At 57.2% G+C, this 24,080-nt stretch overlaps 9 protein-coding genes across 9 annotated transcripts; 1 reads left to right on the forward strand and 8 right to left on the reverse strand.

Moving 5' to 3' along the window:
- Positions 1-129: 129 nt before the first annotated feature.
- On the reverse strand, positions 130-2,512 carry CMQ_3151 (multispanning membrane protein; the record flags this gene model as incomplete). Its single annotated transcript, XM_014317229.1, has 3 exons — positions 130-148; positions 205-2,344; positions 2,413-2,512. The coding sequence occupies 3 exons, from the start codon at positions 2,510-2,512 to the stop codon at positions 130-132; spliced, it is 2,259 nt and encodes a 752-aa protein (XP_014172704.1).
- A 2,161-nt stretch (positions 2,513-4,673) lies between these two features.
- CMQ_2685 (uncharacterized protein) lies at positions 4,674-5,780 on the reverse strand (the record flags this gene model as incomplete). The annotated part of the gene is made up of 1 exon (XM_014316763.1): positions 4,674-5,780. The coding sequence occupies one exon, from the start codon at positions 5,778-5,780 to the stop codon at positions 4,674-4,676; it is 1,107 nt and encodes a 368-aa protein (XP_014172238.1).
- Positions 5,781-6,450: 670 nt separating this feature from the next.
- Positions 6,451-8,475, reverse strand: CMQ_2558 (dead deah box DNA helicase; the record flags this gene model as incomplete). Its single annotated transcript, XM_014316636.1, has 1 exon — positions 6,451-8,475. The coding sequence occupies one exon, from the start codon at positions 8,473-8,475 to the stop codon at positions 6,451-6,453; it is 2,025 nt and encodes a 674-aa protein (XP_014172111.1).
- Positions 8,476-8,670: 195 nt separating this feature from the next.
- Positions 8,671-10,731, forward strand: CMQ_2936 (DNA-binding protein; the record flags this gene model as incomplete). The annotated part of the gene is made up of 1 exon (XM_014317014.1): positions 8,671-10,731. One exon carries the CDS (start codon positions 8,671-8,673, stop codon positions 10,729-10,731), a length of 2,061 nt encoding a protein of 686 aa, XP_014172489.1.
- A 202-nt stretch (positions 10,732-10,933) lies between these two features.
- On the reverse strand, positions 10,934-12,502 carry CMQ_2818 (duf455 domain containing protein; the record flags this gene model as incomplete). Its single annotated transcript, XM_014316896.1, has 2 exons — positions 10,934-12,277; positions 12,350-12,502. The coding sequence occupies 2 exons, from the start codon at positions 12,500-12,502 to the stop codon at positions 10,934-10,936; spliced, it is 1,497 nt and encodes a 498-aa protein (XP_014172371.1).
- A 48-nt stretch (positions 12,503-12,550) lies between these two features.
- Positions 12,551-14,140, reverse strand: CMQ_2741 (duf455 domain containing protein; the record flags this gene model as incomplete). Its single annotated transcript, XM_014316819.1, has 1 exon — positions 12,551-14,140. One exon carries the CDS (start codon positions 14,138-14,140, stop codon positions 12,551-12,553), a length of 1,590 nt encoding a protein of 529 aa, XP_014172294.1.
- A 139-nt stretch (positions 14,141-14,279) lies between these two features.
- Positions 14,280-14,732, reverse strand: CMQ_3048 (duf455 domain containing protein; the record flags this gene model as incomplete). Its single annotated transcript, XM_014317126.1, has 1 exon — positions 14,280-14,732. The coding sequence occupies one exon, from the start codon at positions 14,730-14,732 to the stop codon at positions 14,280-14,282; it is 453 nt and encodes a 150-aa protein (XP_014172601.1).
- Positions 14,733-15,105: 373 nt separating this feature from the next.
- Positions 15,106-16,329, reverse strand: CMQ_2829 (uncharacterized protein; the record flags this gene model as incomplete). Its single annotated transcript, XM_014316907.1, has 1 exon — positions 15,106-16,329. One exon carries the CDS (start codon positions 16,327-16,329, stop codon positions 15,106-15,108), a length of 1,224 nt encoding a protein of 407 aa, XP_014172382.1.
- Positions 16,330-18,907: 2,578 nt separating this feature from the next.
- Positions 18,908-22,367, reverse strand: CMQ_3095 (kh domain containing protein; the record flags this gene model as incomplete). The annotated part of the gene is made up of 7 exons (XM_014317173.1): positions 18,908-19,726; positions 19,794-19,991; positions 20,057-20,178; positions 20,244-20,486; positions 20,547-21,321; positions 21,462-21,731; positions 21,849-22,367. 7 exons carry the CDS (start codon positions 22,365-22,367, stop codon positions 18,908-18,910), a joined length of 2,946 nt encoding a protein of 981 aa, XP_014172648.1.
- Between the last annotated feature and the right edge of the window lie 1,713 nt (positions 22,368-24,080).

Here is a 24,080-nt window from a genome sequence, read left to right on the forward strand (position 1 = left end):
TACGATACATCTAGCTCGTTATACCAAAAGCACAACGCCATATACCCACGCTAAATCTATCAAAAAGAAACGCTTCGGATTAGATGCCGTTTCGGTGTAGATGTTGTACTTCCCATTTTTCATTATAAATTAATCCGCCTTGATGGCACTGGTTCGGTTAGAATGGAGACTCGTACAGAAGAGAGTTTGTCTGGTCCAACTTACCCGTATAACCTACGAACAAACGCGTAGGCGCTCAGGAAACCGACCGTTCCGGTGAGCAGGGCGTACACACAGCAGGCAATGAAGCTGTGGCTGAAGAACAGCAGGCTGCTCACAAAGCCCGTAATGTGCAGCTTTGCAAAGTAGTACCAGATGCAGTACAGGAAGACCCAGACAGAGCTGCCGCCGCCGACGAGGAACGACTGCCACCACCAGTTGTAATTCTCCGAGCACAGCTGAATGTAGATCGTCACAACGGTCACCTCGGCGATGGTGACAATGAGAATTGTCGATACGACAGACAGAAAACCAAACACGTAGTAGTAGCCACTCTTGTCCTGCCATACCGACTGAAAGACAAACAGAAGCTCGATGAAGATTACCGCGAACGGAATAAGCCCCGCCAGCAATATCGTCCGAACGTCGCGAATATACCATGCCTGTTGAGGGATCTGGCGTGGCACAGCATGGATCTTGGTAGGATGCTCCCAAGCACCGATTCGCACGTAGCCGTACCAAGAACCGACATACACCAGAGGCACCTGTATGCCGACCCAGAGGAGGAGGATGCCGATGAGTGTCCCAAACGGGATGGCCGTGCTCGAAGCCTGTGCCCAGACGAACAGGTTCAGGACAAAGACGGCGCTGAAGAGCAGCCCCGGAAACAGGATGGCGGTAACGAGCGTGTTCCGGCGCCAGTTTTGGCCGTCAAAGGTGCGGTAGACCCGAGCCGAGAAGTAGCCGGAAAAGACTCCGGCAAAGACAAACAGGCCGATGGCAAAGCTGACGAAGCCGCCCCGGAAGCTGGGGTTTAGGATACCGACCGCACTTAGAAAGACCAGGCTGAAGGCCATGAAGAGCAGCTGCATGCCCGAGCCGACAAGAGGGGCGAGCAGCGACCCGTGGACCGGAGTTCGAAATACGTCGCCGTGCAGCATCTTCCAGCCTGTCACATCTTCCAAGGCCTCGTCGCCCGAGGACAGGGCCTCATCGTCGCCACCGGACAGCGCCGCATCAGCCTCCTGGTCGAGCAGGCCGAGACCGACTCCAACGCCCACGCTTGAGACCGGCACCTTCTCGCCCACCGTCGGGGTCGCGCTTCCAGTCCCAGACCCAGCGCCGCTCTGGCCAACAGCCCTCCGGCTGCGTCGCTTTGTGCGCGATTTGCCCTCCTCGACCAGGGCATCCTTGTAACTCTTAATGTCAGTGCGTATGGTCTTGGCAAGAATAATCAGCACGATGCCGGTGAGCAGGCCGCAGATGATGAGCGAGTTGATGATGGCCAGCCAGTGGATCTTGGAGCCCTCCTCCTGGTTGACAAAGTAGAGGTCCCAACGGTGTCCCCATTCGACCGAATTGTCCTCCTGGAAGTAGACAGAGTAGGAGTACGGGATCGAGAGGCGCGAGCCGTCGTCTTCGGCACCGTAATCCTCAGAGGGGTCCGGGTGGTACGACGAGTGCTCGTATCGAGCTTTGTCTTCCGGGGTGGAGGAGCGGTTGGGGGCGAGATAGAGCTCAAAGTTCTGGTCGATTGTGCGCAGGTCGGCAGGACAGCCGTCCTCCAGCCGTTTGTTGGTAGGGCCGATGCTCTTGCTGTAGACCTCGAAGCCGACAACGATCTTCTTCCCACGCTCGCCGGCGTGTCCGGCAGCCTTGCGGTAGCGGATGACGATAGTGTGGTGGTTGTTGAGAAAGTAGCGGGGCTTGCCCGAAGATGAGTCGGTAAAGCCAAGCTTGAAGCCAGCGGCGTAGTACTTGCGTGTCTTGTCGACGGTGACGAAGCTGGTGGCTCCAGGGAGATTATCGACGATCCACTCAACCACGTAGCCCTCGCGGACCATCTGCTTGGCACGGTTCAGCTCCTTCCGGGACATGTCCCGGGTGCAGAGATACTTGCACTCGGTGTTCTGGCCCATGGTGAGATCTACGTCGGAAGCTGTAATTCGGTCGCCCCGCAGCACTTCGCCCAGGTTGAGCGGAAGGCTTTGTCCGCTGAGAAGACCGCCGTGGCGATTCTGCCCCGTCGGCGGGCAAACAAAGGGGAGGTCGAAGTAGGCATACTGCAGCTGCGTGTTGTCCGAATATACCTTGTTGACGAGTAGTGGGATCTGTTCCTTGTCGGCATAGCTCCTGATCGACCAGCCTGGAGAAGCAGAAGCAGCACAGTCAGCTTGAGGGAGAGGCCGTCTTCGCATTGCGCCAAGAACGAACCTGGAATGTAAAAGGCTTTTACGACAGGACTCAAGATAGCCAAGGTCTGCAAGAGCAAGAGCGCGCGCTGAGCGAGCGTCTTTTGCAATGCAAGACGCATCCTGGTGGCGACAGTGAGTCCTCGACTCAACTGGGTTGGGCTTGGCTCGTATGCGCCGTTGTCGCCAACTTGCTATCGGATGTAGCTGGGTGGGCGCTAAACGCGGCGTGAAGGGGTCAATTCCTTTTGTTGTTGGATGAGCGTGGAAGAGAATCGGCAGAAATGGGCAGCCGAAATGCCAGCAAATAGCCTTGGGATATATCAAAGAGCGTAACGGGTAAGAATATCTTGGTAATGAGACTAAGATGCTTAGTGCTGATCGGCGGAGGACGGAAGGAGTATAGGAGGAAGAGAGAACAATGGGTCCTTCTATAACGTTAGTGGTGCATTAGGGGACGGCCGTTCGGATGACAGGGAGTTTAGGGGGCCGATCGTCGATGCAGCTGGAAGAACACTAAGAGAACGCGTCTATAATAGGATATGTACGAAGTAGTACGAAGTACGCCGTACTTCGTTCAGCTGCGAGTACATAGCGCGTATGAAAGGATTACTCAGGCCCTATTTTGTGAAGCCGAAAGGATCGTGGCTGTATTATTATTCTGACTAAAGAATTGCTTGCCGGCGAACTGGCCGAGGTAGATTATTAAGGCTCTCTCATTTGGTCGGGATTGTCGAGAGATACTTCCACGACAATAAAGCCGTATCACGTGAAGGGGTCGCTCACAAGGCAAGTGACTCTGCCACGTGATCATATAACTTCAGACAGTAACAGCCTCCTTTGTGGCTGTATGACATTGAGAACCTTACTTTTCTCCTGGGGTTCACCCATCTTACCGTCCTTCCTCGTGCTTCCGATTTCAATTTGGATGTTTGCAGTCGCGGGTAATTAACGCGAAGTAGGCATAACAAAGCCTTTGTAAACCAACGCTCTGTTAACAGAACAAACTACTTTGCTTAAAAACATTTCGACTGTTGGGTGATTATTGAAACTGTGATTGTTGAGCCATGATTGTTTAGATTCAGTATGCACCTTCTTGTCCACGTATGCCGTAGGTCGGATGCTCTAAGAGAGCGACGGTCTGGTGACTGATTTCTTGGCGCATTTGGCTCAAGGCAGTCTTAAAAGAATTTGAGGGTCTTGTGTATTCTCCCTTCCTCTGAGTATCAAGGGGTAATCATCAAACCCGTTAAAGCCCAGGCCATACATTCAACCGCATAGGTGGCAGCGTTGACAGCTGCCTTGGTCTAATCAAGTGGCTCTTCCAAGGCTAGGATCAGTGGTGGCCTAAAGAAAGCTATTAGTTCACGGCTTCAGAACCAAGTCGTGGTTCTATAGAGATAGAAATCGCAGCTTGTGCCGTGGTCTGGGCAGGAGCTTAGAAGCCTTGCCGTGTTTCACGGAAGTAGTAACTCATTAGCACATCTCAGACTCGTCGGATGGCAGAGCTCCTATCAACAGAAACATTTCAGAGTCTGTATTAATTTTATTCGGTCTCACAATACTAACAGAATATTACGCAGAGAAGGAACATTGACTTTTCTCCGCTCTCAAAAAAAAATGCTTACTCAAAATCTTGCTTAGAGGTAGACATCTTCTTATTCCTCTTCTCCGCAAATAGGGATCGATCTGCAACGGCAGACGCCGAACCTGCTCGAGACTGCCGAGTCCCCAAAGACTGTTTGTGTCTGGGGAAGCACCAGAAGTCCTTGTGTGCGGCAGAGACGAAGTCCCAGGCAGAAATGTGTTGTCCGCTGCTATGTTGACGACGATCTGGGCCTACTCTCCTTCCAACAATGCTCTACTTATACAGTGCGATTAGCACCCTGGATTTACTACAAGAGGGCGATGGCTTTTTCGTTGTTATATATATAGATTTTCATTGTTTCTGCTTGAATTCTCATACGATTCATGCCGGCCGCCATATACGATAGAGAAAACATAGTAAACAAAGTAAACAAAACAAAGTTGGGTGCTCTTTGTGATATATTTATTTATAGGCTTTCTGAATTTGAGATTGGGCTTTGTATCTGTTTTGTATCTGTTTTGTAATTATATGCGTTGCATTCACAAAGCACTGTAATATTTCTCTTGTATCATGACTCGACCCGGCCAGCTATCTACCCTGGTGACTCTTCTTCCAATCGTCGGGCATCATCCTGAAAAAAACTAGCGCTAAAAAGGCGCATCGGAAAGCGAAGACACCACCAGTCGTAGAACTCTTCAATCATCTGCTGCCGCCAGGCCTTCCCAATCGGCCTGTATATTTTCAGCCGCCTGCAGTGCTTTCACCACCTTCCGATCGCGATCGGCCACGAGAGCCATAGATGCGTTGATGTGAGCCAGAAGCAATTCATACTGTTCTCTAGCGCTGTTGCCGGCCTTTTCGTCTCGCATTTCCTTCTCGAGCCTGTAAATCTTGTTGACCAGCTCAACATAGCGGCTGGTGGTGCCCTTGCTGAGAAGCGGGACGGAGTTGCCCGATTCTAGAGCAGTAAACCAGTCGGGGACAAGCACGCTATTGTTGCCAATGGGTCCAAACGTGTCGATGGACTTGCAGAAGTCTTGAATGTCGAGTTGCGTCCCGTCCAATGGGCCGATTTTCTCATCAGCATCAAATTCTTCGTTATCGAGGGTGGTTCCTGTCAGATCCTCGTCCAAGATAGACATGATATCCCCATCAAAGGAGTCCACTTCTGTCGAGGAGAGAGCCTCCATGCCACTGTCTGTGTTGTTGGAGCAGGGCTCTCCATAGCGGGAAATCTCAGCGTCCCACGACATATACTGGGTTGCATCCAACATGCCGATGAACAGCTTTTGCATTTTTTTGTCCTGGGCAGCCAAGCGGCGAGTTTCTTCCGTCAGCTGCTCGTCCAGAATATTGGCTTGCCATTTCAGTGTCCGCCTCAGATCCTGAATGTTTCCGGAAGAGCCCAATTTATTGTCGCGGACGTTGTTCAGCACGACCGCCTGGCGTCTGACCGCTATGAGTTGCTGCCATTTCCTCGCGGCAATGGCCTGGGATCTGCGACGCTGCTCGTTCTTACGGAGGACAATGTCGTTCAGCTTCAGGGTTTGCTCGTGAAAGGCGTTGGTGATCTCCGGTACTGCAATGGGTGTTTCGCCCGGTACAGATTTCTGCGTCTTGCCGCGAGTGTCCAAGAACGCAGGCGTGTCGATGAAAAGGCCATCACGGGTCCGCTGACACGCCCTCGGGAAAGATCGGACGCAGCTCTTGGAGCGTCGGGGGGTGATGCGCGACTTGCTCCCGGAGCAACTACCGCAGGCGTGGAAGGCAGCCGCGGGCAGCTCTTGGCCAGTGTATGTCATTGTTGCCGATGGCATAGATGGATAAAGGACTTCAAAGGAAGAATTTCAGTGGAAGGGTAGAAAGAGTGAGTGGTAGACTGCCGGTTGTTTGTAGAAAATGAATGTGTGCTGGAGAAGAGAGAAGATGTTGAACATGTAGACGAGGCAGACGAACAGACGAGGTGGACCAAGAAAGCAATGACAGCGAAGATGTAGGCTATAAAGTGAAAAATCGAGTTAAGGCAACGCATTAGGCACAGGCGATGACGACGTTGGCCGATTGTGCAGGCCGATTAGGCGGTACCGAAACAGTGAATTGGGAAGGAGCCGTCCAGGCCGGAGAGCCAAACGGGCGGCGTTGGGTGAGAGGAGGACATGGGGCAGGCGCGACCGAGGTGGGGTTCACAACGCCATGGTCACAGAGCAGGCAGCGATGAGGCCAAGGAGCAGGCAGAGGACCTTGATGGCCGCTTGTGTGGACGGATGAGACCAGAATGAGATCACGCGCGTCTGAGAGCGTCTGAGAGCGTCCGAGAGCGTCCGACGACGGCCGGTCTGAGCGCGTGTTGTGCAGAGGAAGGGCGTGCAGAGGGATGAAAGCGCCCGGTCTCGGACAGAGTTTTCGACTTTTCGATTTTCCGCAGTAATTTGGCCGAATGTGTGACGAGCCAGAGGACGGGCGCGCGTGTGATCATGGCGCCAGGGGGCCGATGGTGACGGTCTCGCGACGCTTCTGGGCGTCCTGGGCAGCCTGGCGGCGGTCACGGCGACGACGGAGGGCATCAATGTCGGCAAACCAGCCGCGGGCACCGTGCCTGATCTTGGTGATCATGTCAGAGGCAGCGCCACGGGTGACGTTGTCGGCGGTCAGCAGACGGTCATCGGACTTGTCGCGGATCTTGTTGAGGAAGGCGAGTTGGCCGGGGGTAGGCGGACCTTTGCGCCAGGGCAGATGTCGGAGGATGAAGGGAACGGGAAAGATCTTGGCGGCGTAGCTGTCGGCAGCATGAACGGCGTCGTCGAGGGACAGGACGCGACAGAGTTCGCGAGGTGGTGCAAAGGGCGATTTGGAGATACCGGGCGGCAGGGCGCGGACCTCGACGACGCGAAAGCGGCAGTTGTCTGGGGATTCCGCTTCTGGCAACTTTGCTTTCGTCTTCCTGGTGCTGGTCTTGTTCTTTTCCTTGCCCTCACTCTCGTCCAAGCTCTCCAGCCGTAGATACGTCCCGGTCGGTCCCGAGAGCACGTAGCGATGCTGGCCGACCTGCACCCAGGAGTAGCGGCTGACGGTGCGGATGTGGTGCTCGCCCGACGTGTCAGCGATCAGGTCGAGCACGGAGTCGTAGTCGGTGAAGCGGACGCTGTCGATGGGCGGCTGGCTCGAGCTGGAGCTGGAGCTGGACGGAGCGGCCATGCGGCCGGACTCGGCCATTCTCCTCTCACGCAGAGCCTGCAGGTCGGCCACTGAGGCGCCTTCGACCAGTTCATCGGGCGCGAGCCCAAACAAGGTCGGACTGCTGACGACGCCGGTAGCAAGCGTGGCGACCATGTCGATGACGTGGCAGTTGGTCTTGCGATCGTGCAGCCGCATTCCACGGCCGATCATCTGAACGAGCAGGTTGCGCGACCGGGTCGGACGGGCCAGCACGACGCAGTCGACGCCCGGGATATCGGTGCCCTCGGTAAAGACGCCGCAGTTGAGCAGCACGGGAAAGTCGCCGCGACGGAAAGCTTCGAGGCGGCGACTGCGCGTCAGGCGGTCTGTCTCGCCCGTGACCGCCTGCGCGTCTACGCCGTGGCGACAAAAGGCCGTCGTCAGATCGGCCACGTGACTTAGATCGACACAGAACACCAGTGTCGATCGGCGGCCAGCTGCAGCCGCCTTGGCCAGCCACGTCCGTACGGTGACCTCGTTCGCCTGCGCCGTGTTGACGGCTCGTGACAGCTCGCTGACCGCAAAGTCGCGCCCGCTGCTGCTGCGGACGCTCGACAGGTCCGCCGTCGATTTCACGGTCGTGAACACCACGTCCGCCAGCCAGCCGTCGCCGATCATGTCGATGTAGTCTTTGTGGTACACGATCTCGTCAATGGCTGCGCCCAGCGCCAGCCCGTCGAACCGCGAAAACGTCGCGGACACGCCCACCAGCGCTGGCCCTTCATTCCCCTCCGGCTTGCAGTGCAGGCCAAAGTGCTCCAGCACCTGCATGTAGCCCGAGGCCACGATGTGATGGGCCTCGTCCACCAGCACCAGCTTGAAGGCGCCCGGGCTGAACTTGGCGATGCGCGTGCCCGACGTGATCGACTGCACGCTCGCCACCGTGATGTCTGCCGTCCCGCTCGCGTGCAGTGAGCCCATCTCGATCTCCACCGTCTTGCTCGGATACGCCGTCGAGCAGTGCCGAGCTGCCTGCTCGACCAGCTCGCGGCGATGCGCCAGAATCAGCGTCCGATCGCCGCCCAGCGCCGTCGGCCGGATCCGATCCAGCAGTTGCGTGAACACCACCGTCTTCCCCGCACCTGTCGCCAGAGAGATGCCCACTCGCTTCTGGCCCCGGTCCAGCGACGCCAGCACCGATTGGATGCATTCCTCCTGGTAGTCGCGGAGGAGGACAGCTGGCAGGCTGGCAGGCGTTGCTGTGACCGCTCCACGACGTCCTAGGCGTGCTGCCACGCGTATGGTACCCCATGTTCGCCTCCACGAGGATAGTGCATGCATCGCATCGTCTATGCTGTCTTGCTTCTCGTCCTTGTCCTCTGCTCGACAGTTGGGAAGGTACGGCGAAAAGATTACAAGTCCAAGTCACGTGATCTAAACGCACGGACCCAATCAATGCTGCGTAAGCAAACGGCAGCACTAACTCTCATAAATCCTTGAAAGAGAAGGCGTAAAACAGCTGTGAGCGAGGACATAATGACAGACCACTCCCCGCTCTCGTTGCGACCGGAAGAAGACGTGGAGGAGGATGACATCAAGGCTGAAGAGGATGAGTTAGAAGAGTCAGAAGAGTCAGAAGACCAGCGTGAAGATCAGTCAGATGACCGATCAGAGACGTCTTCGAGCAGCTCAGATGGCGATGAAGACGAAGACGACAGCGAGGACGAAGAGGAGCCGAAGGCGGAAGCTGTCCCGGATGAGAATGGCGGCCTGACCAAGTTGTCGACGCCCGATGTAGACCAGGAAGCCGAGCCGATCAGCCCTGTGGCGATGCAGGAAGGCCTCCATCCGGGGCGAAAGCGTCGACGGAGCGCATCGCCAGCGGACACGCGTCGCGACGTGTGCAGACCACCACTGAAGCGGGCGCAGCGGCAGGCGAACGTGCGGTATTCCGGGCTGCTGGCGGAGTACCGACAGGACGTGGAAGAGGGCAGGTCGACGGACGGAGGGCCGGAGATGCCGCGGTCGCAGATCGGGCTGACGGTCTGGGAAAAGGCCGAGAAGGAGCGATTCTTTGACGCGCTGGCAAGGCTGGGACGCGACGACCTGGTGGGGATCGCGCAGCGCGTCGGCACCAAGGGCGAGCTGGAGGTGCGACAGTACCTCTGGCTGCTGGGCGAGGAGCACGCGACAGCAGCAAAGGCCGGCTTTGGACAAGGCCGGTCGCCACGGCTGGTGCGGAAGCTGCAGCCGACCGAAATGCCGGCAGCGCTGGAGGTCGGCGAGGCGTGCTGCCGGGCGCTGGAGGAGGCAGCCGACGGGCTGGCACTGCAGGAGGAGACGAGGGAGGAGGACGAGGCGGTGCAGCAGCACGGCGACCAGTGGTTGGTGACCCCAGAGAACTGCCAGGCGCTGACGATGGCAGCCGAAGCAGAATCCGAGGTCCCTGGCCTGCCGTCGCCTCTCGTCCTCTTCAACACGGCCTCGATGCTGAAGCTGTCGGCGCGACTGTTCATGAACGGAGTGACCAGGTCAGGCAACTGGCGGACCGTCGGCAAGATGCCGGCTCTGCGCCTGGAGGCGCTCCAGGACCTGCAGGCGCTCGTGAGTGCGGCCGCCCAGCGGCTGACGGCGGCGGCGCTGTACTTTTGCGCGGCACGCCTGCGGGCACGCATCGGCGGCGGCAACGAGGGCGGCAGCCTACCGCGCCTGCAGCAGCTGGTGCAGCGACGCGACGTGGCAGCGGCTGTGGCCTCGCTCGGGCTACAGCACGACTCGAATGTCTTTTGGGCGCGCTGTGCGCGGCGGTTAGACTTGCGAGTGTATCGGAGTAAGAAGACGATGCCGCGGGCGAAGCCGAGGAAGAGGAAGAGCAAGAAGCGGAGACGCAAAGTGGTGGTGACCAGGGACGACGAGGAGGACTACAAGGAGGTGACCGAGGGGCCGGTGAGGCCGATGACCTTTGACGAGGTCGAGAAGGAGCTTCTGCCCGTCGGGATGGAAACCGAGTGGCAGCCATGGCCGGTTTGGGGAGAGGAGGACGAGGAGGAGGACGAAGAGGAAGAAGCAGACGAGGACGAGGACGAGGACGAGGACGAGAACCGGATCGAGGACGAAGAAGCGTCCGAGGACGAGACCGTCTCCGCACACCTGGACGCCCGCGTCGATGTCGAGCTGGACGAGGCCATCCGCTTCTCCGTCCTCGGCTGCACGCGTTCGCGCTGGTCCACGAGCTTGCGTCGTGGCCTGCGTGCCCGCATCGCCGCCGATCTGCGTGCCGAGGACTATGCCGACGCTGTCGACGCGCACGAGGGCGGCCTCGAGGAGCAGCGGTTGTGGGCCTTTCTGGAACGGGAGCCGCCTTCTTTGTCGGACGGCGAAGAGGCTGGCCCGCCGCCGCCGACGACGGCCGATCTCGAGGCCATGGCTGCGACCCTGCCCGAGGGACGACGGTATCCACTCGAGGAGGTCTTTGCAGACCGCAGCGGCTGCGCTGGTGGCTGGCGAGAGAAGCTGGCCTATCAGAGCGAATGGGAAGCCACAGCAGAAAGCGCCGAGGCGGTGCTGCAAGTCACGGGACGACGCTGCACCGACTGATGGGCTACGGAGTACAGTGGAGGTCCCGCCTACGGAATGCACTATGTAGCAGAAATTCCCTGTAGCCACTATAATTGAGAAATATGAACTTTTAGGGACCTCCGTACTGTATTTTTAACAATTACACCAGGACATCTTCACAACCACCTTACAACCTCTACACCCTCCTCCACACCTCCTCCACACCTCCCACACCTCGACCCTACATCCCGCTCCCAAACACTTCGTCCTTGCGCGCTCGCCGGTCCCAGATCACGGCACCGTCGCTGCGCCGCCGAAAATACAGCACGCGGTGTTGCGGGATGAACTCCTCGTCCGTCTGCTCCGACTTCCACGCGCTGAGCGGCCGCTCCTGCGCGCCGACGAAACGGTCTTCGTATCTGACAACGTAGTCAGCACGGTCTAGCTGCGGATCCCAGCGTAGCCGCTTGATCACATCCTGCGCCGACCGGAACTTCTTGCCTGTGCCCACTTGGGACGCTGCCTTGAATCTGTCCTTGTCCTTGTTCTTTTTGTCTTTTTTGTCCTTCTTCTTGGGCCGTGCTTCTTCCTCTTCAATTTCCTCTTCCTCCTCTTCCTCCTCCTCCGACGTGTACCAGGCTCGCTCGTCCAGCCGCAGACGGCCGACATCGCCCAGATCCGTCCGGCTCGCAATGCTCACGCCCAGCCACATCCACTGCGCATCGTACTCGCCACCTGATCGCCGCATCTGTCGCTCAAACGTCGAAAGCACCGACTGCAGCGTGTCCAGCGCAATGCGTCGGTCGTCCCGCGAGAGCGACGCCGCCAGATCGAGCCCGATCAGGTAGCAGCCCTGATACTGCGTGGTCTCTGTACCAATTTCTGCATCGTCACCCTCTCCATCCCCCTCATCCCCTTCCACAAACCGCCCTGGCCAGATGTGCGTGTTGAGCTGCGGCAGTCGTCGCGCCACGTCGACCAGCAGCATCGCACAGCGTGACTCGAGCCAGCCGACAAACGAGGCGCCTCGCTGCAGCGACAGGCCCCAATACTGCAGGTCGATCTTGACGTACGTCCGGTAGGCACACACAAATGTGGCAGCGCCAGACAGAAGCCTGCCAGCAACGATTGTGCTGCTATCTCCTTCGTCACCTCCACCGCCCAGAAAAGCATCCCAGCTGATTCGGCCGGCGCTCAGCAAGCGGTCGGCACGCCGGAGCTCGGCCGCGAGCACACGCACCGACGACACCGACGCTGACATGCTCGTATTGAGCTGCGGCCGGTGGTAGCCCAGAATCACGAGCGGCTCGCCGGCCGTCCGAACATGCGGAGCCTTGTGGCCGTGGAAGAACGGGTCAAAGGCCATCTGCGTCGCCCAGTCAAAACCGGCATAGTCGCGGAAGAAGGTTGCCAGGATGTCGGGCACCGCACTGCTGTCGTCGTCGTCGTCGTCGTCTGTTGCAGCTGCCATCAGCTTCATTACTCGCGCCAACAGCACGGCGATCTGTATGCCGCCGAGGTAGCCGAAGCGCGCCGCATAGAGGCCACGAGAGCGGGCCCACGTCTTGATGGAGCGATAGGCCGTCTAGAAGTGCTCGGCTGTGCACCGGCCCTCACCCTTCGAGAAGGGTGCGCGCAAGGCGTGCAGATCCCGCACGGCTTTGAGCCTCGACAGCGTCTGCGGCGACAGCGTCGTGATGAGCGCGTGATCGGCCGCCACGACGAGCACGGCCGGCCAGGTCTCGGCCACCACTGCCGCCTGACAGTACTGCAGGTTCACGTGCAGTCCGTTGACTGAAACCTCCAGCATCGTGCCCGCGTGCGCTCGCACTCGCCGCACAATCTGCACGTCCTCGGCCTAGCTGCCCTGACCGGCTGCTCGGAGCCGCTGCGTCGCTATGGCGAAGAAGGTCGTCGCTGCATACACCCCGATGCACAGGCAGTCCATTTCCGACGTCAGAGTCCATACGCCCAGCCCGTACGAGCCCACCGGCACGACCACCAGCTGGCGCGGCAGCCTTGGGGGTGAACTTGCTGACTCAGCACCACCATTGCTCTTCTCGGCCATCAGAATCCGCTGCAGCAGCGCCAGCGCTTCTCTGCGCTGTTCGACCTCTTCGTCCGACGGCATTGCTTCCAGGACGACGAGCGCCCTGTCCAGAGCAGTCGCATCGGCGAGCAGCCCGGCCGGCACCTGCACAGGTACCAGCTTGACCTCGTTCGAGATGGCCAGCTGCTTGTTGGTGAGTTCGATTTCGGTTTCGGTTTCGGTTTCGGTTTCGGTTTCCTTCTTACTCCCCTTATCCTCTCCATCGTCACATCCTTCCCCCTCCACCCGCTCCACAACACACCTCAGATCCCAATAGTCGCTAGCGAAACTCTCGCTCGCTGTGGTGTCGCTCCCAGCAGCCGAGAGGCCGAACAGCTTGGCGTCGACAATCCGCAGCCGCCGGCTGTCTGCGTTTTGCGCCTCTTCGCTCGCCTGCCGCACAAAAATTCGGACGAGCCACTGCGGCCGGTTGTTGTGCAGCAGGTCGTACGTGGCGCCCTGCTCGCCGTCAAGCTCGGCCTTGTCCGACTGTCGCCGCCACAGATCCACGAAGCCCTCACGGGCAAACAGGTCGTCAAAGCCATGACCGACCGCCTGCACGTTGACGTTGCCGGCGACAAACACGTCTGCCGACGAGTGGTACCGCCGCAGATGCCGCAGCAGCCGCAGTGCCTCAGCACGCTTGCAGGTCACGGCGTCACCGATGAGCCCATGTGTCAGGTGGACGGCAGCCACGACAAGCTTGGGCTTTTTGTCCTCGACTTCGTCTTCGTCCTCCTCGTCCTCGCTCATCTCCCCCCATCGCGCCACCAGGGCTCCTTTGTGTGCCTGCGCAAAGGCCACCCACGACCAGACAAACGGACGTCGGCTCAGCACGACAGAGTTGAACAGCCTCGGCAGCGGCGGCATGTCCTCCTGGTCGGGTGGACCATGTGAGGCAAACGGAAAGGCCGTGCGCACGCCATCGTCAGCCAACAGTTCACTCAGCACGTCGTCCGTGACCTCGGCCAGGACCAGCACGTCAGCCATCGCGCCCGCCTCCAGGATGCTGTCCACCAGCAGCGGCACTCGTGCCCTCGACGATGGCCATGCTGATGCGCCCAGCACGTTGTACGTTGCCACCGTCAGCGTGTTCAGACCGCCGGTTGCACGCCCTGCTGCCGGTTCAAAGAGCCCCCAGTCTTCGCGCGGACACGCCATCCGGTAGCGATCTTCAGGAACAAACGTGACCGGGTGACAGGACGGAAGGGGTGTATTGTCGAGATCGTCGTCTTCCTCCCCCTGATCCTCATTCTGATCCTCATTGCGGGCGTCAGCTCCCACCTGCTCATAAAATGGTTCCCGGCTCAGCCTCTCCAGCCGGCCATCCTCCAGATGCACCTCTCCCCACAGCCGCATCCGGCTTGACACAATACCGCCCTGCTCTGTCCTCTCGCGCACCAAAATGTGCAGCCGGTCCGCTCGCCAGGCCACTGCCGGTAATAGCTCCACCTTGTGCCGCAGAAACCGGTGTGCGTGGCCCAGTGTCTCGCTCGGCTCATCGCCGTCCTCGCAGTTGGTGGCTGTCGTCCTTGTCCTGACTCTGACTCTGGCTTTGACTGCTGGTGCCGAGTGCGGCCAGCAGCCGTGCTCGCAGCTTCTCCAGCCCGTTGACTTCGCGGCCATCGTGCAGAAAGACCGTATTCTCGCGCCGCTGTTGAAACACGCCCGTCGAGTCCAGCTGCACGTCAATGGTCGTCGCGACAGGCTCGCCGGCCGACTGCTGCAGCGCCATCTGCATCCGTCGCACCGCACCTTCGAGCTGTTCCGGCTGCACAAACGGGTACACCATATTCACGTGTGGCGGCCACTTGCCGTATGCCTTGTCGTAGAGCACACGCAGGCTGTCCACCGCCGCCCAGCTGTCCTCTGGCGGCACCAGGCAGAGCGCCGTGTTGAAGGAGCCGAGGGCAAAAGCTCCAGGCTCCGCTTCGGCTTGGGGCGTCGCCATGAGCTGTGATGTGTCGGGGAAAACAGAAAGAAATGGATTATTGAAATGGGATGAATGGGAAAATGCAGAAAAAACAAATCTGCCCAGGCTCTTGATGCTTTGTGCTGTACTGCACCGTGCTGTTCTCAACCGGCAGGCACATCTGTCTATATAGCCCTGACGGCTGTCAGTCCCGATGACTCACTTTTCCTCCCAAGGCTGAGCGTACTTAGCCTCACGGAAGGATCAGTGGATTCAGGTGCAGAGCAACACGACCCAGACGCCAATCATTAGTGCAATTAGCCCGGCTAATGGTAAATGGTAAAAAGGCAAAAAGCAGATGTCAGGACCCCAACTCCGTGCTGTCTGAGGATGGCTGGTCGCTTGCTCATGGTCACGTGCTCAGGTTCGGGCCCCAGTCGACGGCCCCGACGGTCTTGCCGACGTCCTCCATCAGGGCCTCGAGCTTGTCCTCGTTGGTGACCCAGCCGTGACGCTTAGTGCTGATGGCATGGCGCAGCGGGTCGCGCCACTCCTTCCACCAGGTCTCCTCGCTCTGCACGGCGCACTGCCGCCCGATCTCGCCGTTCTTGTGCGTGGCAAACGGCCAGACCGCCTTGACGACCTCGTATGTGCTCTTGCCCGTGAAGAGCGTAGTGACGGTCGTGAAGAACTTGTTGACCCGGTCCGGGCTCTGCACCACCACGCGCGCGTGGGCCACCGGAAAAGTCACCGACACCGCGCCCCGGTATCCCGTCGCCGCCACCAGGCTGCGGATCTGGCCTTCCAGCCAGCTGAGGTCGAGGTTGGCCACCTGTCGCTCCAGCACAAACACCTTGGCCGCCGCCGTGTCTTCGCAGAATCGCCGGCACCACGCCTCGACCTCCTCTTCCGCCCCGGCGCTGCTGTTCGTCTCGACCGTCGGCATCATCGCCGCCCTGCTGCCTCCTCGCAGCGCCAGCTCGCCCCGGCCCACGCACCGTACGTAGTTCAGCCGCCGCCGCGGCTCCTCTGCCACCAGCAGCGACATCAGGTTCAGCTTCACCGCAAAGTCCGGCCGGTGGTTTCCCCGGCTGCCCGTGATCTCAATCATCGGCTTCGGCGGCACCGTCGCCTGTGCCCGCACCAATCCTGCCAGCGCCGTTGCCGTCGCCGACAGGTACGGTGCCGACGACTTGATCGTCGTCTTGTCTGATGAAAGCACAAACAGCGGCGGCTGATACAGCCGGTAGTCCAGTGCCGGCAGCCCCGGATATCGCTGCACCATCTTCTTGCGTCCGCTGCCCGGTTGGTGTGCCTGCTGTTGCTGCTGCTGCTCCAACGCTGCCTCGTGCGCGCTTGAAGCTGGCCCCGAGTATGGTGGCAGTGCCGGTCGACTTGGCAGCAGTGGTGTTGCCGGCAATGGCTGTGTTATTACCGCTGTTGCTGCTCCGTTCCTTGCTGCCAGTCGGCCTGGCGATGCCGGCCCTGCCACAAAGCCGCTGTCCTCCGCCACCACCTCCTGCTTTCCGAACACTGTCGCGCTGCTTGACCCCTGACTTTCCTCGCGCTCTGCTTCCATCGCCAGGCTGTCGTAGTGCGCCTGCACCAGGCTCTTTTCTGCCGACGCCGACGCCATTCTTCGTCGTGTCTCTATTGTTGTCTATGCACTGGGTGTCTGCCTCGCAGCATTTGCTCTATACACCTTCCTTTCACCTTTCGCTCTCTTCTAAACAGGCTAAAGTTCGACTGGAAATTAAAGCTGCTGCAAAGGTCGATCGCCCTTCAATCAGCACGACGCGGAAGATTGTTTGGGAAGGAACGACCTGTGGTCGTAAGATACCAGCCCTGCTGCTTTAGTAAGTTGCTAGTGAGGCGCAGCAGCCCTCTAGCAGGGAATGCCTGTTGCCTGACTGGGCTTCAAGCCGCCACGCAAGCTACAGCGTATTACCCAACTGCGGTATCTTACATCTGCACGCAGTAGGCACCCGTTAAATTGGATCTCGCATCCCTAGCAGACCTGCTGTCTGTACTCCGTATTGGGGCTAGTTCAACCACAGCTTCACAGCCACACCGCTCTATCCAATCCGCGGGAATTTCCCCCATCACGCTGTTCCCTGTCATGCGAGGTCTTAGCGAGGCCGAGTAACTGACCAAGCTTTTGTGATCGACATTCTTGCGCTCGGTGAAGATCCGCAGCCAATCAACAAGTTGCACACAGGCTGTGCCACCTACAACTGGCGAGAGCCCGCCAATAATGAGCTCATTATCGGCTGCAAGCAGCAGACATTGCGTCACGTGATTCAGCCTTCTCCGTTTCAAGCGCAAGAGCATCTGCCTTGCTTACACAGCCACATGATACTGCCAAAAGGTTGTACGAGTACGGAGTACGGCCTGTCAATCCGCCGAGCCAAGTTATGAGAGGCCTGCGGCTCAAACGGCTCAGTTGGTCAATGATACGGAGATCGAGTTCGACTTTTGTATGTGCCAATTTCAAAGTGGCAATCCGCTGCAACTTGGACTGCCTCAAACGAGCTGATGAATATCTAGAGTAAAGACATTTTCAAGAAGCTCAACCAAGACTTACTCGAGCATTTAGAAAAAGTCGATTAAGCCGTATCGGGTTTAGCGATTGAGATTGCTGGAGCTTGAAACGTCGTCCGGCATTCTTGTGTATCACAGCCTCGCTCGGATGTATGAAACCGGTCCTTGTCAAATTGTTCTACAGCAGCCTGTTGCTGGATCGCCAAGAGTATGCTACTACTCCTTCTTGGGTGGTTCTGAATACGAGGACAGCATATCAACGGCCGTATCCTCCTATAATAGCTCTGCGCCTCTCAGCCGCGGCTCATCAGACATATTGAAGCGGTGCTGAGCAAGCGCGCAGAGCGCGTGTTCAAATGCCTCCAGTCTTTATGGTCGATTCTGATGGAGATCGTGTCGGATCCGGCCATGTAGGATGCAATTTGGTTCTCAGACGGTCTGGACCAGTGCGCACAGACGTGTAGGCGCCTTGCTTGAGTGAATAGCCGACTGCCTTGCAGACGACTCTTGGACTTCTAGGGTCCATCTCAAATTCATCCTTTGAGACGGCGGAACAAAATGATCTGATATGCGTTCGGTGAAACTACGAGCTTGACAGCACTCTCGGTGGAACCGAGGCCGGCTGCTGCAGCATTATGCGGATCCTGAATGAAATGGAAAGTAAGGCGGTAGAAGTGGGCGTTAGGAAAAACAGATTTGGGAAGTCGACAACGCCTTCCTCTGCATGATGTCACCAGGCTACTGAGAAACGCAAGGGTTGACGCATGTCAAAGAGCCGGCTCGAGTCCATTGTCATTCAGGGGAATCTCGACGACCTGTATGCCTTCCTGGTGTATAAAAGCGCAGATCTGAGGCACTCTACACAGACCATACTGGCCCCAATATATGATTCGGGCAGTTGAGCCGATGCAACGGCAGAAACACTTCCTCGCTTGGGACATACATAGGCCGTGATTTAGCCGATTAAGGTGTAACAAGCAGAAATGTGACGGGAGGATGCGAGCAGGGGAGTAAATGGGTGATTCTGATTTTCTTCATACGTTACAGCCATATACGTGAAGATCCAATACAATTATGATTCAATAGCGGGAAAAAGCCTCTCCACTGACAATTTGGCGCTGTTATCCTAAGCGGGATGCACCATGTCACCAACTGCTCTTTACACCCTGCATACAAAGAGCAGACACACAAGCAGACAGGACAAGCAAATTGTAGCTTAGGAGTGAGCATGCAACCAATTTTATCTACTTCCTCAGATCCATACCAATCGTTATACAGCAAAACCACCTCATAGATGTTTGTCGCGCCAACACGATTTCTGGAAAATGCCAATCAAATTGCACCTGCAACTATTCTTTTGTATAGATGGGATATCAATCGCGTTGCATCGTTTGCCGCAAAGAGTCCGTATAAGACAACACGCGCGAACAACAATTTAAAGACATATAAAGCATCAGCGTCAACATTGGAGTATAAAACAGAAAAATCAAAACCAACATAAAAAGCATCCATCGTCCATCACAAAATCCATGACCGGCGGAAGTGGGTATTTGCGCGCCAGGGTATATCCAGCCAAAAGAGGGGGTATTTTCGATTTTTTTTCGTCTCCCGCAGTGTCTAACTGATGAAAAAAAAACCAAGTTTAAGCAGACCTCAAAACAAATAATGCTTTTCTAACGGAATGGTCCGATGTGACCGGGGTATCCTGAATTGGTAGAATGAGAAGTGGAAGGACGTCCGCTGTCCGCGGACTGTCGGGGGTTGTGACGTGGCGTCGAGTCGCCGGGTTGGGGAATGGCCAGATTCTGGTGGTCCATGCCGTTGCTGAACGGACGGACAACCCAAGGATGGTCTTCGTCTGGGAGATTGACGCCGCTGTCGTTCCAGGGGTTGCGGTCGGCATTGAAGCTTCGCGTCGATTCGATCGAGATGAGAGACGATTTGGAAACGTTGTTGGAGTTCTTAAAAAGCGAGTGCGTCGACTGCGAGCTGTTCTTGCGGCGATCGAGGAAGGATGAGATGGACGACATGCTTCCCGGCTTGCGAAGCCTATCGAAAATCGTGCTGCGCTCGCGGGCCACCTCGTCACCAAAAGCGGACTTCGTCGGCGAGTCCGTCGAGACGGCCGCTGGAGCGTGCTGTAGGAGCTTCGAGTCGAAATACTGAAGCGACTCCTCGAACGTGTCTGACTTGGGACGGGGGATCGAGCCCTTGAGGACAGTGACTTCGACGCCGGCCGTGGCCAGTTCCGACTGGAGAAATTCAATGGCATCGCGGAGCCCTCCGGCATTGTTGCGAGTGAACGTCCAGAGAAGAGCAATCGTCGGGCTGCTCTCTTCGGCCGTCTCGCCGATGGTCTGGTGCACAGAGACGTCCACTTCATGCTGCGTCTTGAGCTTCACGAGCAGGTCGCCGAACTCTTGCGAATCGAGATACTTGCTCAGAGCAGGTGTTCGCAAGAAAACAAGCTCGTGGTTGTCCGGCACCATGCCCTATTTCGGGGTTAGTTATGATCCACACACGTAACGGCGAGGCCACTCGCAAGAGGAAGCCACTTACAAGAAATTCGTCCACACACTGAGGGACTTGCCACTGAGGACCGGTGACGGTGACCTCGTCGCTAGCCTGCTCAGTGCTGGGGAAACTGATCTTGCAGTTCCACTTTTTCTCAAGCGTCTCCAAGTCAGGAAGCCGAGCCAGCAGCTGGCGATGGTACAGCCGGTCTACATTCACGATCTGCGACGTGAACTCGGAGTCCTATCAATGGTGAGCATGAAATTCTTATTAAAGCAAAAGGCAAACAAACTGGCAGGGCGGCTTACCACACGATCAACCATCTCCAGAATCTCAGACTTGACCAGCTCGAGGTTTTGGGCGTTACGAGCAGGAGTGCGGCAGATAACGTTATCCACACGAATATCATCATCTTCTCGGCCAATGCCACCTGCACAACAATCGATATTAGCTCTGACCGATATACCGACGAAAGAGCAAAGGCTGGGCGCGTACCTCGGTCCATCGCATTGCTAAACTTGACAAACACAGAATGCTTCTTCATGATGCGTTGGATGTGCTGCCCTCCAATTCCGATGATGCGCTTGTGGTACTGATCAGGAACATGGAAGGAGATTGATGCTGGCATTTCTTGCTCCACCAGCAGCAAACCTTGTTTCATGGACTCATACGACTGGGCGTTGACGTCAATATTGAAATTGTACTCGCCGAAGCTTTCGAACAAAATCTGCACGTTGCCTAGGACAGGTTAGCGGAAGAACCAAGCATAACCACAACAAAAAGGGAAAAAAATCTTACTTTGCCCCATGATTTTGTTGATCTTGCCGTTCTTCTTTCCACTGACAAACTCCTTATGCTCATTCGCCAGCTCGATCTTCACCTTGATCTGGTAAGGAAGCTGGACGGCAAGCTTGACCTGCGACAAGACACTCAGAGCATCCTTGACGGCATCGTCGGAGCCAGTGATACTGAAAGCCCAAGCCTGGAAAGAGACATCGGCTTCGGAATTGGCGCAGACCTCTCCGAGAATGGACTGGATTTCGACCGGGCTGGGGGCTTGTCTAGCGTCCGATTGGGAGATAGCCCAGTAGCCGCTGTAGAACTGGCCGGCAAGAGCCATCAATTCACGGGCAGTCCGTTCCGTGTGCAAGTTTTCAGTAGCCTGAATGCGTACGGTGCTCTGCTTGGAGCCGAGGACAGGGAATATGATGTTGGCGCCGTTTGCCTCAATGATCTTGCGCACCTTCGTCATGCGGCTGAGCAGGATGTTGTCTATTTTTTCGCACGGCATGGCAATGTCCTTTAGAAAAAGACGAGTCCGCGATAGAACCTCGTGAATTTTTTTCTTGGCCGCATTTATGCTTTCCGGGCTGTCACCCGTGATAAATATCTCGTTGGGGTCACGCACACGAGCGTTCGGCGGACAGTAGCGAAAGACGGTCGAGAATGGAGGGGGCATGTATATGGCAGTGCCTGTGGACGACTCGATGATCTTGATGTTTTTTCTGTTGCGACCACACAGAGGTTGGTGGAAGGCGGAGTCTAGGCGCAATATATCGATAGCTCGCTTTAGCTACACGAAAGATGTTAGCTTTCTCGTACACACCAGCAGCTTCCCAACTTCGCCAAGTGCCACTGCAGACTCGTCGGTTCGGCACGCTTGTTCCCAACACGTCTGTGTCCGTCTCCGGATGTTGAGCCGATTTATCGTACCATTTGATCAATGTGGATGAGCACCCGTGTCTTGGCGTGTTCCGAAGACAATATATCGCCATAGATAGCCACTCTCCATCGTTGGTCACGGCGCAGCTCGGTGTCCCCGTTCAAGCCATCGAGGATGGGCGTCAACTTTGGGCCCAGGAGGAAGATATCGACACCGCAGTAGGCCGATATACTGTCGAGTGTATCGGTAACAGCCTTGTTTAGGGTTCCTGCCGTGAGGTCCGCGACCATATCGCCATTGATGTCAACAGTTGTGCAACGCTGAGCCAGATGTATTGTTAGCAAAACTTATGTGATTGGCCCAACACAGGTCATACTGGAAGATTCCGGGGCCGGCAGGAGAGAGCGTCAGGAGAGGGAAAAAGTATAGGCACGAACCAGGGAGAGGGGCGTTTCGTTCAAGATGGTCTCGCGAGTGCGGTAGACAAGATCCGGGGTGCCGACAAGGCAAACAGTGGTCACCTGGCCTCTTGTGTTCTTGGGCATGGCGGTCAGGACATGGGCCTCAATCTCCAGCGGGCTGACAGAGATGTCGCTGCATAACTTTCCCAGGTTGGACAGGTTTTGGGCGTGAATAGGCAGCTCGTGAACAGGAACGTCATCCGGGGCATCTTCGGGATGGGTCCAGCGAAGAACGGCATCGGTGGTGGCGTGAAGGATGTCCTCAGTGTCAGGGCCAGCCAGGTCAGAGGCGAAGGGGACGTTGAACGAGTAGAAGATGGGGGTGACCATGACAGGCCCCGTGGCGGAAATAGCATTGGTGGCGGCACCCTGAGGGGGGAGCTTCTGGTGTGGGCCGATGCCAGGTATGGGCATATTCGGAGGGCGACTCATGCCAAAGTTGGGGCTCATCCTCTCGGACCAGTGACGCATGTTTAGGTTTGCCAGTTTATTCATGTTGGGTGGATGGAGGATGCGTTCGGTGGGTAGGAATGGCTATGGGTATCTCGAAAAGAACCGAAAGAGGTCGAGAGTCAGGCGGGGAAGCTCGGGAGAGGTCGTCGGTATATTGAAGAAACAAGCAGCAGGCCCGGCAAAGAAGAACGAGAGAAAGAGACGCGAGAGAAGGAAAGGTCCTGTCCGACAAGCAGGAATGACGAGTAAGCCAGAAAGAATGAGGGAAATGCGGGAGGGAGAATTATGCCAAAAGAAACGCTCGACAAAGGACACCCGGCACAACTGGACAAGAGAGGTAAGGTTGCAGAGAAAGATATATGGGGTAAGAAGGAAAGGGCCCGATCATGCCCTCATTCAAGTCAGAGAGACGGCCGACGGAGAGGAAGAGAGAGAGAGAAGAGATAGAATGAGGAGAAGAATGAGGCGAGAAGAGTGGAGAGGGATGACTAGCCGAGAAAGCAGTTTGAGGGAGCGAGGAAATGGAGCCCGAATGGGGTAAGGACGAGCAGTTGTAGGCGAAAATGAAGGGGCTACGAAGGGAGGGGGTTGTGGAAAGCAAGTATGGAAAGCAAGTATGGAAAGCAAGTATGGAGGAGCAAGAATCGGGAGGGCAAGAAGTAGGAGGCGGGAGAGAAACACCGTCTGGGATGTTTACTGGTCGTTTGGGGGGGACGCACTCGTCTCTCTGTCTCGCTCGGTTCCGGGAAGCCGGGGGAGCAAAATAAAGCAGCGAGCGAGAGGAAAAGCGCGAGAGCAGGAGCAGGAGGAGCGGGCGACAAAAAGCAGCGAGGGGGAAGGCGCTAGAAGGGAAAAGTCGAGAAGGGCCGGCGAGCCTTTGGCGCTGGTCGCTGGTGGGAATGAATGGGCCGTGGGCCACAGACGGGCGGTTCAGCCAGTGGCAGCAAGATACCCTGTATATGTCGCACCCGGAGCCCATGACCTGGTGGGGTTTCGAGCCAGTGGGAAGAGAGCTTCAGAGGAGTGTGGAGCGACCGATACATGGCACGCGTAATAATCGTCGATACCGGTATCTTGTGTACTCGCCTGCACGATAGTGTGAAGGGTAGCAACCAGATAGATAGAGAGCAGTGGGTGCAGCAGCCGGCGGGCTGCGGGCCTGAGTCGCTGCGCCGGCGGAAACGTCGGGGAAGCTCACATAGTAGAGAGGGGATTGGGGGGCAGCCCGCAGGAACAGGGCAGGGAGGGGGGGAGCTTGCCGCTAAGAGCGAAAATCATTATGGGCATTGATAGTGTGCGTGCGCAGCAGAAAGTGGCCAAGACAGCCCCGAAAAAAAACTGGCGGCCAGGCCTGCCGATTTGTTTGGCTGAGCCGCTTTTTAGCTGAGTTCCGCGCCTTTGACGGAATCGTGGCCTCACGATCTGGTCCCACACACACACATATACATATACAGAAGGAGTGCATTTACCTGAATTTGTGTGTACGTATGTATGTACATACGTATGTGCTATGCAGCATGTATCTTATCGGCGAGCGCTCCGTAAAGCACACAGCACACGCCCACTCACACCGTGGCGTTCAGCGATAAGATGGCTGCCGGTGGAGAAGATGCCAGCAAGGCGCACCCGTCATTCTCTGCTCGGCGCGTGCAATACGAGAGACAGCCTAGCTAGACGAGCTCCCGCAGGCGCTGCCAGGCCCACTAACCCTACGGAAAGCCACGCTAGGGCAGCCTATCTGGAAGTCACGTTATC

Source organism: Grosmannia clavigera (assembly GCF_000143105.1).
Source record: "Grosmannia clavigera kw1407 unplaced genomic scaffold GCSC_144, whole genome shotgun sequence".
Taxonomy (NCBI): domain Eukaryota; kingdom Fungi; phylum Ascomycota; class Sordariomycetes; order Ophiostomatales; family Ophiostomataceae; genus Leptographium; species Leptographium clavigerum.